The following is a 16,860-nucleotide window of genomic DNA, read 5'->3' as shown; positions in this document are numbered from 1 at the left end:
AAGGGTGCGCGACGATGCCTATTTGAGGACCTGTAGGGAGACGCGAGATTACCGGGAGATCATCACTCGTTTGCGGGCATCCGGAGACTCGCGAAACTTCCCGCTCATAATTCTCTCTTCATATAGCCGTATATGCCTATTACATATCCATAAAACACTGTGATACAACCGCGCTCGAATCGGATCGCTTTCTCACTACAATCGAACCGCTCCAGGGTTCGTTTCAATCGAGCCGAGACTACCTCATTCAAGCGATCTCGGAGCGATTACTTTGGCGCGGAACAGAGCGCGATTGCCCTGTTCACATATGCCAATCGAACCGCGCTAACTGGGCAAACGAGATACGTTCCGAAACAAAAGTGTAGGTGTGAAAGCACCCTTAGTGATCAATAAAACTGTCAATGAAAAATGATTCAGTTTAGTTATTTACTGTAAATAATATGTTGTACCAAACAGAAACAAATTATGTCATATAACAGCAAAAACTAAAAATCCAATAAAACCAGGTTACACAAATAAAATACTACAGTTATTTAAAGTAAAGGGAAATACTCTGCAATAAGCATTATATTGTATATATTTTTACAATTTTTTCTTAATGAATTACACCCTAATCTAATCTCTCTGTCATCTTTTAATCAAGCAAGTTTCTCGTGTCAGCCCAATGATTGTTTGGCTACATCACCAACCAGAGCAAGAGGTGGCAGTAACGCATCAAAAACTTTGTTTTCGACCACCGTAAAACAGGAAGAAGAAGAAAATGTCATTCTTCTAATGTAGAAACTTCTTTGTTATTGATCGGTAAAGCTGTTTCAGTAACCGAAGAGGCCTCCGGTGCACAGAACTGCACAATAGGTGGTTGGCGCTGACAAGCAGTAATACACACGGTGTGTTTGGCAACCCCCCATATGGGAGTCCAGGGCCGTAACATCCATTGTCTCTAACGTTAGCTTAAAAGACTTCCGGCATCAAAAGCAGTAGGCGTCGCGGTCATTTCCTGGCACAGGCTTAACCCAAACTCAATTTGGATTCCTTGGCCACAGCGACACTTTCCCATTTTAGCCGACAAACTGGGCTAGTGACTATCTTGTTCTGTACCTCACCTCAAGTAACCATATGACGGGTGCGCACACTTTCGCGATTTCTGCTATGACATGGAGGTAGAGGTGCACTCAACGTTACGCTGCATTAATTTTAAAATAGCCTACATTAGTAACAGTTCATTTTGTTACGGTCTGAACTTAATCCTAGGAAAGGCAAAAAAAATGCATAAAATTAAGACCTTTGTAATAAAATTCAAGACGTTGTATACCAAATTCAAGGCTATAACGCCTTAATTTGAGTTTATCAAATTTAAGACTTTTTCAATGCTTTTAAGACCCCGCCGGTACTCTGGACATGGACCTTCAGCATGCAGTGGGACAGTTTGCTGCTGAGTGTGACGTGGCAGAGAAAGAAACAGCACCTCTAAGTCAGAAACCATAATGCTTGAATGGAAAACAGTGGCCACCTCCACTTTGGCAGAGAGTCCTTACCCCAAATAGAGTATCTGATTTTTTTTGCCATGAGGAATGTAATATGAGATTAAAAGATGGATCAGTGCAGCGGCAGCAGTAATAATAATAATAATTCCTGATTGAAAAAATAACATTTCTGGGCACTCAAAGCGCTTTACACAATGGGGGGGATCTCCTCCACCACTTCATCCACCTGGATGACGCGACAGCAGCCATTTTGCACCAGCCCGCACACCACACACCAGCTGATTGGTGGAGAGGAGACAGAGATGAAGCAAATTGAATTGGATGGTTAGGAGCCCATGATGGACAGGAAGCCAGGGTTAAACCCTAACATCCCTAAACATCCTAACGACCACACACGGGACCTCGGTTTAACATCTCATCCGAAAGACGGTGCTCACTGAGCAGTATAGCATCCTCGTCACTATACTGGGGCATTAAGACCCACACAGACCGCAGGTTGGGTGCCCCCTGCTGGCCTCACTAACACCACTTAGCAGCAACCTAGCTTTCCCATGTGGTCTCCCATCCAGGTACTGACCAGGCGCAGTGCTTCAGTGGGCAGCCATGTGAGAGTTGCAGAGAGCTAGCTGCCGGCTGGTAATGGAGTTGATGTGATTGTCTGTTGTGGTGAAGGAGCTGAGACGAAAGGTAATCTAAGTACCTACTGTCACCCATGGTCATGACTGAAAGGACAAGATCTCGGATACAACCGGACACATTTTACAAAGTGTTATGACCCGCTTGTTTGAGTCGCAGCACAAAAGAGAGATGAGCCAACAAAATAACCTGAATGCAAATGATTTATTATAAAATGTAACTCATAGAACAATCAATCAATGCAACCAACAAATGTCTAGGGATACTAATGAAGATAAAGAACTTAGGATATAATCACAACAACATTTTAATTACATGATATGAAGTAATGCAAAACAAAACCATAATGTGAAAGAGTCAATGAGATGGCAGGTCTTGACATGAGGACTCCTGAGTAGCCACAGCGTCCTGAGGTAGCTAGCACAACAACTTTTATATAGCCATTGATGAGCAATGCAGGCATCCAATCACGATTTACCAAATACTCCAATCTGGATTTCTCATTCAGGGAGTCAAACAGAGAACATCATCCAACACAACACTAGCTACATGAACACACTAGTGAACACACTAGAGTGGAGTAGACGAGATTTCAAGCTACAGAGGTGCTGTTTGCCAGATGTTTATGAAACTGTTCTTCTCTCGGCCGCCATCAATGTGTTTACATAAATGCAAGGAGCGCGGCACATTTACAATTACAATTACAATCCCCATCTACTGCAGTGTAGGAGTGTTGGAAAACCTATTATACTGTATTATACTGTTATTTATAGCCTATTCAAACATTATTTAGACATGAAACATCTTGTGCACATGAGAAAATGTTTTGCTGCATTCATGTCATGTGTGCAACTTTTTGTCCATGTGTTTCTTAAGCTGCGCCGAATGAGAGAAACTCTGTAGACACTGATCAGATCTGTACGGTTTCTCTCCAGTGTGAATCCTCTTTTGTGTTTTGAGATGCATTAACTGATTAAACCTCGTCACAGTTTGAACACTTGTACGGTCTCTCCAGTGTGAATCATCTGGTGCAGTTTTTGGAGCTGTAATAAAAGTCTTCTCACACTCAAAGCACATATACTCTTTCACACCAGTGTGGATCTTCATGTGTTCATTAAGGTTTGGTGATTGGTTAAAACTCTTCCCACACTGAGTAGACGTGAATGGTTTCCCTCCAGTGTGGGTCTTCATGTGTTTAATAAAGGTCTGAGGAGCTGCTGAAACTCATCCCACATCGAAGCTGCAGTCACACTAGAATTTGAGCATGCAAAATTCTGTTGTACAGCGCTGTGAAAAGGAGCCGGAAAAGGAGTAGGGCTGTAACGATACACGATATAAAATTGAAATCGCGACACTCAGATCTACGATCCTGTGTCGCGGTGTGATAAGGGAGAATTGCGACACACCCCGTGATACCTTTCCAATAACGTCACGCGTGCCTGCAAAAGTTGAGCTAATTAACACTTTTTTTCGTTCGACATCACAAGCACTGCTCCGTTTAAGCCCTCGCAATATTTAGCCGGGAGAGCTCGCATGGAGCTCTTAGTAAGGGACCGTCTGAATGTGTCAGGAATATCAAAAACAAAACCAACTTAACCCCGCTTGACAACCGACAACGCCAGAAACATTGCCAATGCTGTCAAAGCGGCTGGATTTTCACCGCATATACGATGATTTGCTCACACTGTTAATGTGGCTGCGCAGAGAGGGATGGGCGTTCACCAAATGTCAGGTAACAGCGCAAACTTTTCTGTATCCGTGCTGTGCGATTTCTGTTTGAACCTTTGAGAGTGCTGACTGACAGGTGCGCGATGTGTGAGGTCAGAAAACACGACGAAGCTTTCAGTTAAGATGAACACAGTTTCTATAGTTATACTTTATTTAGAGATAAAGGTATATGGCTCTGCATATAATCACTCTATCTTGCTGGAGTTTATAGTCGTTTCGATTTACTTCAGGACGCATTAACGCCGCTCTGAAGGTCTAATCGCTGTTTTAAGTTATCTAGAGCTGTATGAATGTACAAATCTTGAATATCACAATATTATTAAATATTACTATTGTAACAACACAGACAGCAACACTTTTGCACAATCGATACCCAGCTGATTCAGTCGTTTCATAAGAGGACCGTGCCTCTTCTTTTTTCCTTGTCAACATAAAGGCAGTGAGGTGCGCCTCGTTTTCGCCCCTTGTTTAACTGCAAGGCATACTTATTTTGCGGGACCATAACGTGTAACCCGTGACTACAGACACATTTGCCAAAGCAGCAAAATGGAAGAAGAATATTGCTGTTTGATACAGACCTGTTGATGCTTAATCAGCGCTTATGTTGACCTGGATATGCGTAATAAACGCAACAAATAGGCTTTACTTTTTATTTTACAGCTTTTAAAGCATGTACGCAGATTAATGCAATATCATATTTAAACAACAAAACTGTTTACAAAAAGTCTACATATGCGCGCATTGTTGCTGTCTTTTCATCACGCAGCGCGCGCACTTGAACCGCGAGGGAGAGAGAGGAAAGCATAGGCTATATCAGAACATAATCTTTAAAATAATGATTTCTATTAAAATGTAAAAGGTTTTGTGATTATAATAATAACAGCGGAGCTTTAAATAAATGCATATTTTCCGTAAAGCGGGCAATTTGAGGAAGTCAGCTATTTTTCTTTGACGGAAGAAAAAAACATATGATGTGAAAAAAAAAGCCTATGCCGGTTATTAAAAAGAATCAGTCAGTATTGTCGTTTTGTAATATAAATGAATTATTTCAGTGAAAATAATTTAGGGCAGTCCTATTTATTTTATTTACATTATTCTGCTCTTCTGTGCTAAACACTGCAGGTGCGTGGAAATGCTCTGTTGTTCTGTTCCGCTATTAATATTCTAACATATAAAAATAAATCAGTATTTTAAAATGCAATATTTAATGTGTCAGACAAAAAATAGACACGTCAATTTGTTTAATATAAAATTAACAGTAATCTGACCAGTTAACTGGTAATAACCGATTAATGTTGTCGGTTAGCAAAATTAACAAAATGAGCATCCCTAGTAGCTATTTAATTTACTTTTTCTATGTAAGAGAACTTGATTGAAAAAGAATTGTCAACATGCTTGAACCATCTACAAAATGGAGTTTAGTTCTGTTTGGTTTTTCAACAGTATTTTGTTACAAAGAAAACAGAAGTGATATAGCTTTGGCTATTTATTTATTTTATATATGGCTATTTATATTGTTAATAATTTGCATAGTTAATATTGTTCTTTGATGTTTAGTTTATAAAGATTTGTCAAATGTTATTTAATAAAAAATAGTTTTAAAAATCTTTTTTTTCCCCACCCCACACGAAAAAAAAAAAAAAATCGTGATACGAACCGAATCGTGGGTCAAAAATCGTGATACGAACCGAATCGTGGGTTTGGTGTATCGTTACAGCCCTAGTCCAGAGAGGTCATGTTTTGATCTTCGATAGGTCTCACACAGTCAAGTTATGCAATTTTGCAGGTCAGAATTCACCAAGCTTGAACTCTGCAAGGCAATGAACTGCGAAACTTGAGGCACGAACTTGCATTTCCGGTCTGACGCATTCACGTGCGTCTGAATGGAAGTCTATAGCGAGAAAAGTCCAGTGTGACCACAGGATCCTCATGTGTCGACTAAGGGAGAATGAGCAGTAAAAACGCTTCCTACACTGAGTGCATTTGAATGGTTTTTCTTCATGTGTTGATTAAGGTGTGATGAGCGGGTAAAACTCTTCCCACACCGAGTGCATGTGAATGGTCTATCATCAGTGTGGATCCTCATGTGGTAATTAAGGGATGATGATAGGCTGAAACTCTTCCCACACTGAGTGCATGCGAATGGTTTCTCTCCAGTGTGGATCCTCATGTGTTGATTAAGGTGTGATGATTGGATAAAACTTCTGCCACACTGACTGCATGTGAATGGTTTCTCTCCAGTGTGTATCCTCATGTGTAGATTAAGGTATGATGACCGGATAAAACTCTTCCCACACTGAGTGCATGTGAATGGTCTCTCTTCAGTGTGGATCTTCATGTGGTAATTAAGGGATGTTGATAGGCTGAAACTCTTCCCACACTGAGTGCATGCGAATGGTTTCTCTCCAGTGTGGATCCTCATGTGTTGATTAAGGAAGAATGAGCGGTAAAAACTCTTCCCACACTGAGTGCATGTGAATGGCCTCTCTCCAGTGTGGATCCTCACGTGTTGATTAAGAGATGATGATTGGCTGAAACTCTTCCCACACTGAGTGCAAGTAAATGGTTTCTCTCCAGTGTGGATCATCATGTGTTGATTAAGGTGTGATGAGCAGGTAAAACTCTTCCCACACTGAGTGCATGCAAATGGTTTCTCTCCAGTGTGGATCCTCATGTGTCGATTAAGGGAGAATGAGCAGTAAAAACTCTTCCTACACTGAGTGCATGTGAATGGTTTCTCTCCAGTGTGGATCATCATGTGTTGATTAAGGTGTGATGAGCAGTTAAAACTCTTCCCACACTGAGTGCATGCAAATGGTTTCTCTCCAGTGTGGATCCTCATGTGTCGATTAAGGTGTGATGAGCAGTCAAAACTCTTCCCACACTGAGTGCATGTGAATGGTTTCTCTCCAGTGTGGATCATCATGTGAATCTTAAGTTTGCTTTTGTTTGCCAAACTCTTTCCACACTGAGTACAGGTGAAACGATTCTTGTTTCTCCTTTTCAAAAAAATATTTTTTTCCTCAGTTTTGACATGATGTTTCTCCTCTTTACTCCCCTCATTTTCTTCAATGCGGTCTGAAAGAAATAAATAAAACATTAGTTTTTTATTAAGTCTTAAAAACTCATCAAAAGCTGAAAAGTGAAAAGACATCACACACCTTTTCACGTACGTTTTTACAGATGTCCACATTGCAGGGCAGAAAGCAATGAGATGTATTCTTTGGCAAGTTTTGTAAATACCCAAGTGTCCACTTAATGGATGTGCGTGGTAGTGTTGGAGGAGATTTGGGATAAGGGTGGCATGTATATATATATATATATATATATATATATATATATATATATATATATATATATATATATATATATATATATATTTATATTCTGTAGTGTTTGAGTTTATCTTTCAACAGGAAACAATGATATAACTTGTCATAAAATAACCCAAACTGCTCATGCATAGTAGAATCTTTATCTACTAGGTTCTGCAATATCTTGATTATATCTGGTTCTTTGTGTTGCTCTTCCCAGATTTCTGCAATGGTGATGGGAAATACTAGTTCTTTTATAGCTGAATACACGACAACCAGGAAAGGGATGAATGCAAGATAAAAGCACCTGGTGCTTCATTCAGTGTTCCCTTTCTGTACTCAACCACAAAGTCAAATTTTTGAAGACGAAGGGGCCAGCGGATTAAACGTGAGGTGGTCTTCGTGGAGTTCATGACCCACTGAAGAGTGGAATGATCAGTGACAATAATGAAGAGTTTTGGCTCCAGGAAATGTCTCCACTTTTCGATAGCCTCTAGCAGGGGTTTTCAAACTTTTAGGACACACGCCCCCCCAAGTTTGGCCAATTTCACTCGCGCCCCCTCCCTTTTTGTCCAGCGAGCCAAAATTATAAAGCATGTGCAAACATCACTCCCATATTATTTGCTGCGTTTAAAGTGCATATAATAATTACACTGAATCATAAACATGTAGCTTACCTGATTCAGTGTGATACATGAGTCTGTTTTTGATGTACGTACACACAGAAAATGCTGCTTCGCAGAGCCAAGTTGAAGCAAAAGGCAAGAGTACATCAATTTCAAGTTCCGAAAGTTCAGCATATTCTGTATCCACTGCCAGCCAGAATTCTGAGTGTGGTTGAGTCGAACAGTGTCTTCAAAGTACGGTCACTTGAAAGGTGCAGAAGGGCATCCAGCGCTTTGTAAACTTGGTTCCAATTATGCTGCTCAGAAAAATACCTATTGAAATGTGCAGACAGAGATGGCAGATGTAGAGTGATTTCCGTTTTAGTAGTATCTCGGTTAAACACATTTTCTTTGTTAAATTCATCCAAGGTCAGGAACATTTCTAGATTTTCTTGCATCCACCTGCCCTCTCCATCGCTCCAGTTTCTTCACAAAGCCCACAATTTCATCAGACATTGTTAGTAGGTTTGAACACAGGCCTTGAAGGGACAAATTAAGCGAATTAAGCCAATCAAATATGTCAGACAGGTATGTACAATCTGTGAGCCACTTAGTGTCAGTAAAACGACTCCTAAAGGAAGATCCACAATCAATTAGAAAAATCCTCAGTTCGTCATGCAATGAAAAAATACGCTGCAGGATTTTGCCTGTGGAGAGCCATCTAACCTCCTTGTGTTGACTGGTCATCGTTTGTTTTTGTCCTCTTAATGCTAATTCTTTACATCGAAAAAAGTTGACTGGCTTATCTTTTGACATTGGATGTTTCATCTGAAAGTGACGCACCAGTTTCACAGGTTTTAAACAGTCATTTGCAAGGACCTCTGAACACACAACACATTGTGGACATGGTTCGTTATTAATCGTATTGTATGTACTGTTTATCATACTTCCGTTGCTTTGATGCACACAGGCCTTTGGTTTTTGCAGTGAACGTTAATCCTCTCTGTGTGGAGATCCCCGTTGATGCGGAGGGTTGGTCATCTGTTTGCTTTAATGCTTCAGAAGGGCACTCGTCATTTTTTTTGTCAGACAATTTACCGGTGTTATCTTCACCGTCATTCATTTTGAAAAGCCACAGGTCCATTTTTTGTATATGTTTTACGCGATCGCATTAACTACAAAAGGTGCCTCGTGCTTGTTAGTTAGCTCCGGGACTAATCAGATTGACTCTTGTAAACATAAAAAAACATCATATTTACTCGAGTGCACACCTCAGTTTCTCACTCCCCCCTTAACAGGCGCTGGCGCCCCACAGTTTGAAAACCCCTGGCCTATAGTATGGCTAAACATTCCTTCCCTGTAGCTGAGTAATTAACCTTCAGTTTGGTCAGTGTTCGACTTCCATAGACAATAAATTCCTCCTGTCCTTGCGCCTTGTGTTGTGTCAACACTGCACCTACTCCTGAATCACTGGCATCGGTCGAAACCACAAAGGGGAGTCGGAGATCAGGATGTCAAAGGATGGGAGGCGAGGTGAGACAAGTCTTTAATTTCTTCAATGCTTTTTGACATTGAGGTGTCCATTGAAAAATTTGCCCTTTTTTCTTCAATAAGTTCATAGGCTCTGCAATTTGAGAAAAGTTTGGCACGAACATATGGTACCACCCTGCCAATCCAAGGAATCTTTTAACGTCTTTGATGTTTTTTGAAACCGGGTAGGATTTTATCGCTTCTACTTTTATGGAATCAGCAGGAATGGCCAGGGTGTTCACCACATGTCCCAGAAATGATAATTTATGTTGGCAGAATTTACTTTTCTTCAGGTTAATGATCAGACCAGCTTTGTGTAACCAGGTGATGACACTTTGAAGATCTTTAAAGTGTTGGGTGACTGAGGGCGAGTATATGATGATGTCATCAATATACATAAAACACATTTTTCCCCGCAACTCTCCTAGGACAGACTCCATTAATTGCTGGAATGTTGCTGGGTCATTTTAAAGTCCAAAGAGCATAACTTTAAAGTGGTATAGGCCCAAGAGGGATGGATTGGATTCACTTCCAGGCTTCATAGTTACCTGCCTGTACCCACTGTTGAGATCAATCGTGGAGAAGATGACAGCACCAGAGAGGGATTCCATCTCTTTCTGTGATAGAGTTCACTTTACGATAGTCCACACAGAACCTCATACTGCTATCTTTTTTGGGGACAAGGACATTAGCCGCATTTCCACTATCGGCCAGTGCGAGCCAGGGCTTTAATCGGGCCGGGCAAATAGCCCGGGAGGTTTAGAAATGAGGCCGAAATCATGTCGCGTTTCCACTGTCGGGCTAGTAGCTCACAGCGCGTCACGCAAACACCGCCCACAGAACGTCCGCGAATCAAACGTCACACAACCCGCCCACTTCAGCGGGAATCAGGACAGGCAGATAAAGCACACCATAGAATTATCACAAAACGAAACCATTAAAATGAAGAAAACCGAAACAAACAAATGACACGTTACTGTACAGCAGTACATGAAATGTCTATACGCACAGACCTGTGTATTTCCATTCATTACATTTGTTTACTCGCCGACCGACTGTTGGCATTGTGCATCGAGTGCTCTCGCCACTAACAGAGGGAACCAACACAGAGAGCGCACACATCCATAATATAAAGCCACAGAAATTCTCCTTTATAACTCGATATGGCATGTATTTTATAACATCCTCGTTTTGATAGACGTCGTGTTAAGTGTTTTACAGCACAAGAGCGAGTAGCCTATTAAAATATAGCCATATTTGTTGCGTTCAGCAGCTATTCACTAAAGCTCTTCATTTAAAGTTTCATTTATAAATTTAACCAGGTCATATAAAAAACATAAAAAGTTGTTTGAGGATATAGAACACATTTTGTGTTTGGACTTTCCCCCGATGCGCTTAAAGCAGTGAGCGCTGCGCAGGACTGAGTGACAGAAAAAAAGGTGTAGGCTAGATTCTGCTTTCACTCACCGAAATAATGCTCTGTTTGCGCTATTTGATTAATATCATCGCATCCAAATACTTAACGTAATTTGTTAAGTTTTATGTCTTTCTGTTGTATTTATATTGTGTATTATCTCCAAAATAAATAAAGAAAAAAGCCACTCGTGGCATAACAGAGCTGTGAAGGAGCGCTCTTGCCCGGTCTCACACACACATACAGGCATCTAAACGCGCACAAACAAACATTTTAAACTTGACAAAAACTCTCGAAAACCTTTACTGTTTGCTGTGTCTTTAATATGGTGTAAAGATTATTATGCGCTATTGAAACAAAGGAGGACGCAGCAAAAAACGTCACTATAAAATAAAACTACTTTATTATTTTATGCAGCAGCCTTACATTTAAAAGGGAAACATAAGGGTGATCATACGCAAAAAGACCCCAGACTATAAGGCCAGATGTTTTCTTTCCCTTATTTCTTTATTTGTTTGGTGCATGTACTCATGTGCAATCAGAAAACTGCTCGCCTCTCCTTTCACTCCGCCCTGAAGCCCCAGCTGGCCCTCCTTGGCCCAAGGTATTTGGCGGACCGAAAAAGGCTGGCCGCTGGCCCCAAGAAAGCCCCGCTTTGGCCCGATTAAGCCCCGGAACCGACAGTGGAAACGTCACTGGCCTTGGCTCGCTCGCTTTAGGCGCGATAGTGGAAATGCAGCTAATGCGTGAGGCCCACGCTAAGTGTGTAGGTTCTGTGAGGCCATTCATTAGCATTTCTTTGACTTGCTCTTTAACAATCTCTTGCTTCTCTGGTGTTAAACGGTATGGATGTTGTCTGATCAGCACAGGGAAGTCAGTATACAAGCAGTGCTGTAGAACAGTTGTTCTTCCAAGCTGGGAGGTACATACTTGTGGATTCTGCAGAAGTAGATGATGTAACTGGCACTTTACTTCCAGATGCAGGTGAGATTGATCAACTAATGCTTTTCATTAGTGTCTTGTCATCCCTATTATCTGGTAACTAGAATAGACTTTGTGGTGGGGGAATTGAGGTGAACAATGAAAGAGCTTGGCTTGAGTTTTTTCTGTGCACTTTTTTTCTTCTGGTGCAGGTATGTTTTATTCTGGAATGCTGGCCTGCCTGGCTCCAGTGTCGAACATGGCTTTTCCAGACCAAGCACCAATGGTGCTTGGTACAATTAGCTGTTGTGGTATGAACTCATGGGTAGGAGGATGACTTGGTTTTGCTGTAATTGTGGAGTTAGAGTTGTAACATAGATGCTGTTGTGGGAAGGTGCAGGCCTTTGATGCTGTGTGGGTATATTTTATCTCCTTCAGCAGTGGTTCTCAATATACCAATATAAAATAGACCAGGATTTCGAAGCGATGATTTTGACATGAAAAGTGACCAATCACAATCGACCTTGTCTAGTTTTGCGTAAAACGTAAGGGCGGGAACAAAGGCCTTTCTGTGTTAAAGTGACAGAAAACAACAACTTAAAAACAAATGCATTATTGAAATAATGCTCTTTGGGTGCATAGGTTTTTACTGTAGAGATGTTATTCACAAGAGTAATTAAGCCGCGGACATCCTGCCATTTTGAAGATCTACTTACGTTTGGCTCTCTTCTCACCGAAGGAGTTTACTCGCCTCTAACATATCACTCTTCTGAAGCCTAGTTTAATACAATCTGAGAGCATACTCACACTATGTACAGTTGCTTTGAACCAGGCCAAAGCACGCTTGTCCCCCCTCCCGACTCCTCCGACATCCCGCACTCACATAACATTCAGGCTGGGCACGCTTACATCATCGATGATGCACTGTTCAGTAGAGAAGTGCTCTCGCTCAGTACAGTGGAGACTTCTCTAGTAATGTTGTTTTAGTTGTTTGGGATGCGGTGACACACAATCAAATATTTCGCCGAACAGATCCGCCAATTCTGACACTCATAAACAGTCATAAAGTCCACGTGCTGCAGGAATTAGGAGGTTTGCTGAAGGCACAGCTGTGGTGCAGTGAGGGGTTTGCGTCTTTAATAAACTACAACAGTTTTGTGTTCATTGAACTGTAAGAATGATTAATAAATGCATATGAAATAGTCCCTTAAAAGAAACGTCTTGCTTTCAGTTTCTGGCTTAGGGGCGTTTTGCACTCACACACAAGCGTACCGCGCCAAAGCCCAAGTGAACTGTGCCTGAGCCCGATTCAGCGCACTCACACTTCTCTAACGATCAGGGAAACAGGCCTGGGCACGGTTCAGATAGCATAGTGTGATTAGGCTCTAAGAGTGTCGGCGCGGGACTGCAGGTAATACGCAATTATTCATTTCTGCAAATGTCGCCAGTGCTTTATTTTAACACGAGAGTGCAGTCATGTAGTTAATCGCCAAAACTGGATATCCGAGCCCTTAAATAGGCTTTTTTAAATGAACTGCAAGTCCTCTCATGATCTCATCATCGCGTGTGTGCTAAGACTATATACAATTGTGATCTCTCAGAAGTAGAAATTATTTATCTTTGCTCCTCGACTAAACTTAGTCAAAAACTATCAAGTATTTAGAATTAGATTGGATGCATGACCGGTGACAATGCTAACACACTTACTTGGCTGTATTGTGAAGTGAAACTTAGCCTACCAAACTTTTAGCAAAGGTGGAACTTTTTATTTCTTTACGGCAAAAGAATTATGCTAGAAATGTTTCTGGATGAGGTATTTATGTGATTTATACATAATAGGGGTGTTCTGATCTGTCTTAAAGCATCACAAAATTGTACAGACATTACAGGTCAAAGCAATCTGTTACATTTATCAAAATAAACATTATTAAAGCACTGCCTTGAGAAATGTTCAAGAGTAAAATAAAATATTGTATAGACAACGAGCAAATAAGAAAAACTGTGTAAAATATGTAAATAAAATCCCAAGTTTAAATCTTTTCATCATATACTTTAAACATTTAAAAGCTTGAAAGTATTGTTTAAGAATGGACAAAAAGTGTCTCTATGGCCTTAAAAGTATGTGGTAGTTTTGCCAGTGTATTAAAAATGATTCGTTGTCATGTACGGAAAAAAATAGACCATATTTTGTTAATGCAAATACCTATATGTAGCCTTGTGATTTAAACAATTAAACAATTTAAATAATTGTATAATTAAAAAGGGCCATAATGAAAAACATATTTTTTTTCAAAAGTAATTAACTAGCACTCAAAGTAGTTTTTTAAAGAGTAATTTGTAAAATATTATTATCATTTACTAAAACTTGTATTATTTTAGCAGTGTATTATAACTTGAGTACAAATATTCTTTTCTCTTTTCATCTGTGAGATAACATCAACAAATAAACAAAAAAATGCACAAGCACATTAAGTAAAGGTGTATTATATTATAAATAAATGATTAATTAATTGTTTTATTATTTTTATTATTATTAATCATAATAATAAATGGTTTTCATTTGTATAAATCAATAGACAGTTCCTATGCAGTATTTTTATGAATTGTTGAAAAAACATTGCAGGTGTTCAACACATTGCATGTCAGTCTTGGCTTATTATATTAACGCTGTTTTTAGGATCTAAAAATGTATTCTTTAAAAAGCAAAAAGATTCCAATGGCAACACCTGCTGGTACGTGAAGAATATGGTCAATACTGACGAACTTCACACTCAAATGTTTGCATATCATCAGCATGCTGTAATCCATTTCCTAAGCAGCAAAAGTCTTTTTTAGACTAATTTGTTTTGTCTCACATCGTCCCACAACAACATCGTATAGTTTAGAATACTGTACAATGTTTTATAATAATTAATTATTTTGGTGTCCATTTCATTCAGCATATTTAAAATTAAGGGCATCCACGTTTTTTTGACATACTGTAAATCAGGGTTTCTACAGGTGTCACCAGGTTAAATGTAAGACTTTTTAAGATCATTATGAATGAAATTTTAGATTAAGGAATTTTTCAATTGGCCCAGATGAAAAAGATTTTTATTTGTCCAAACAAAAAATATTTTAATATAAAATATTTAATAATACAATAATAAATCAATAATAATAATAACATTAAAAATATTATTATTAAAATAATAATAACATTATTATTATCAATAATAATAATAACATTAACATTTTAGATATTTCTTAGCAAAAGATCTTAAATATTGTGTAAAAACAAGAGAGCTCTACTTGGATCAACACCCTTTTTTCCCCAAAATAAACTTTCTTTAAAATAAAAAAACCAACAAATTAACAAATGTTTTAAAAGTTTTAAAAACTATATTAAACTAAATCTATGCACAAAAATCTGTCCAGGTCGATATCCTCAGCAGTCCTTATCATTATGATAAACAGAGTTAAAATGTCTTGTTGGTGATTGTATGGGTTTTGGCCAGATTGGGTAACAAAACATGAACAAAGGAAAATGAAGACTTTAAGACTTAAAAAAGATTTAAGACATACAGCACGATATTTCAGTAAATTTAAGACTTTTTAAGGCCTAAATTTTTGATTTTGGAATTTAAGACATTTTAATACACAGCGGAAACCCTGTTTAAACACAATAGCCCAGGTAATTAGTTATTATTATAATGTAGTTCAAACTAAGATACTATCTGTGAAAACTATTGACAACTACAAAAACAAGTTTAAACCCATGAAGAAGTTGATAAAAAAAGGGAATTGTGATCAACGTGACACATGCAAATGGAAAGTACTAAGTCAACACTATCACTGTAATAGCAGATATCTTCTATGAGAATACTGTAGGTCAAATATTGTCAGCTCAGTTAAACTTTTTTATTTTTTTGTTTTTATTTATTTTATATAGCGCCAGTGCTCAAGGACACTTAACAAACAAAGAGAACAAGAAAAGCAATAACCTTAAGAAGGTAGTGAAAATAGGAGACAAATAATACATAACAAGTCTGACATAAATAAGAACAAGTGATGAAACTCATTCTGTCTTTCAATGAGTGCTTATGTGCATTTAGGAGAACTAGGCAGCACACTCAGGGCTGCAAGATGAATTAAATTAGTATTCTTATTATTAAAATATATCTGAATGAGGATCAAATGACTGAGTTGGTCTTTAAGAATGTAAACCAACCTGTTTGTTCCTGCAGATCTTCCTGTTTGACTGTGAATGTTTCTTCAATCTTCACATCTTCACTCTCCTCTTTAATAAACGCCATCTTTATAACAGTGTGGAGATCAGTCACTTCAGCAGTTTTTCTCTGTGTTTGGACACTTTATCCTGTTTAAAACAAAAAAACATATTAAAAAACGTCCTGATTAAAATAAATAAAACAATGAACAGAAACAAAATGACTTCTCTTCAATACTTGCTTTAACAGTTTTATATGAGAGTCATTACCAAAAATAAATCAGGTAAGTCTGAGCAAGACACAATGAGTTTATTAAAACTAGTACTCCATTTCTTATATATAGTGATTTATCCTTAGAATGGAATGACATTATGCTTTTTAATAAATTAAACCTTAATTAAAACACCTATTACTCACATTTCTGTTGCTTTATTCAAACAATAGCCCTAATTACTGTGAGTAAATTGTACTTCGTTGTAAAAAGGGTCAAAATAATGTCAACAGCAGGTTCCTAATTTAGCATCGGATGAAAACCCTGAAACTTTATTCAATCGCTTTATATTTATGTAAAGGTTTTAAAAACAAACCTTTCTCCAGCTGAATCAAGCGCAAGAGCGGCGCAGCCTAATGACGTCACACGCCACGCCAAAATAAAAGTCTTTTGTTTTTAGTTTTTTGCCACTTACTGTTGCAGTCATGACTTGTTCAAACATTTCTCTCCCTAGTTTTCTACTTTACACTTGGTCTCTCTCTCTCTCTCTCTCTCTCTCTCTCTCTCTCTCAAACACACACACACACACAATCACAGATGTTCAGTATTTGAAGTTGATCAAAACCTTTAATCTAAACATTTTAAAACAACTTCAAAAAAGTGCCTTTGAGACATCAAAAAAATGATAATAATAAAGTTTAAGATTTTTTTAATTTAACCACATAGTTGTATTATTTAGACATTAGACTGTAAGAAATGAATGTTGGTCAAGCTCCTGCACTTTTTACAATTAATCTACTAACAGAAAA

At 38.7% G+C, this 16,860-nt stretch overlaps 1 protein-coding gene across 2 annotated transcripts; it reads right to left on the bottom strand.

Annotated features, from left to right (window-relative positions):
* Positions 1-2,305: 2,305 nt before the first annotated feature.
* LOC137489867 (uncharacterized) lies at positions 2,306-16,466 on the bottom strand. 2 transcript variants are annotated; one of them, XM_087250199.1, is made up of 4 exons: positions 16,428-16,466; positions 15,843-15,989; positions 7,840-8,100; positions 2,306-6,926 (listed from the first exon to the last, which is right to left on the bottom strand). In XM_087250199.1, the coding sequence occupies exons 3-4, from the start codon at positions 7,856-7,858 to the stop codon at positions 5,776-5,778; spliced, it is 1,170 nt and encodes a 389-aa protein (XP_087106325.1). In that variant the 5' UTR covers positions 7,859-8,100; positions 15,843-15,989; positions 16,428-16,466; the 3' UTR covers positions 2,306-5,775. The 2 variants fall into 2 exon arrangements, with proteins under 2 accessions (XP_087106325.1, XP_087106324.1); XM_087250198.1 differs by lacking the exon at positions 7,840-8,100.
* Between the last annotated feature and the right edge of the window lie 394 nt (positions 16,467-16,860).

This window comes from Danio rerio, chromosome 4, assembly GCF_052040795.2.
Source record: "Danio rerio strain M-AB ecotype USA chromosome 4, GRCz13ab, whole genome shotgun sequence".
NCBI lineage: Eukaryota > Metazoa > Chordata > Actinopteri > Cypriniformes > Danionidae > Danio > Danio rerio.
The sequence above is the reverse complement of the archived record's forward strand: the minus strand, read 5'-3'. Positions and strand labels throughout refer to the sequence as shown.

Coding starts and splice junctions, on each gene's coding strand:
- LOC137489867 (XM_087250198.1), bottom strand. CDS start 15,927: ATGGCGTTTATTAAAGAGGAGAGTGAAGATGTGAAGATTGAAGAAACA. Junction 6,927..15,842: donor AGATCTGCAGGAACAAACAG/GTTGGTTTACAT, acceptor TATTTCTTTCAG/ACCGCATTGAAGAAAATGAG.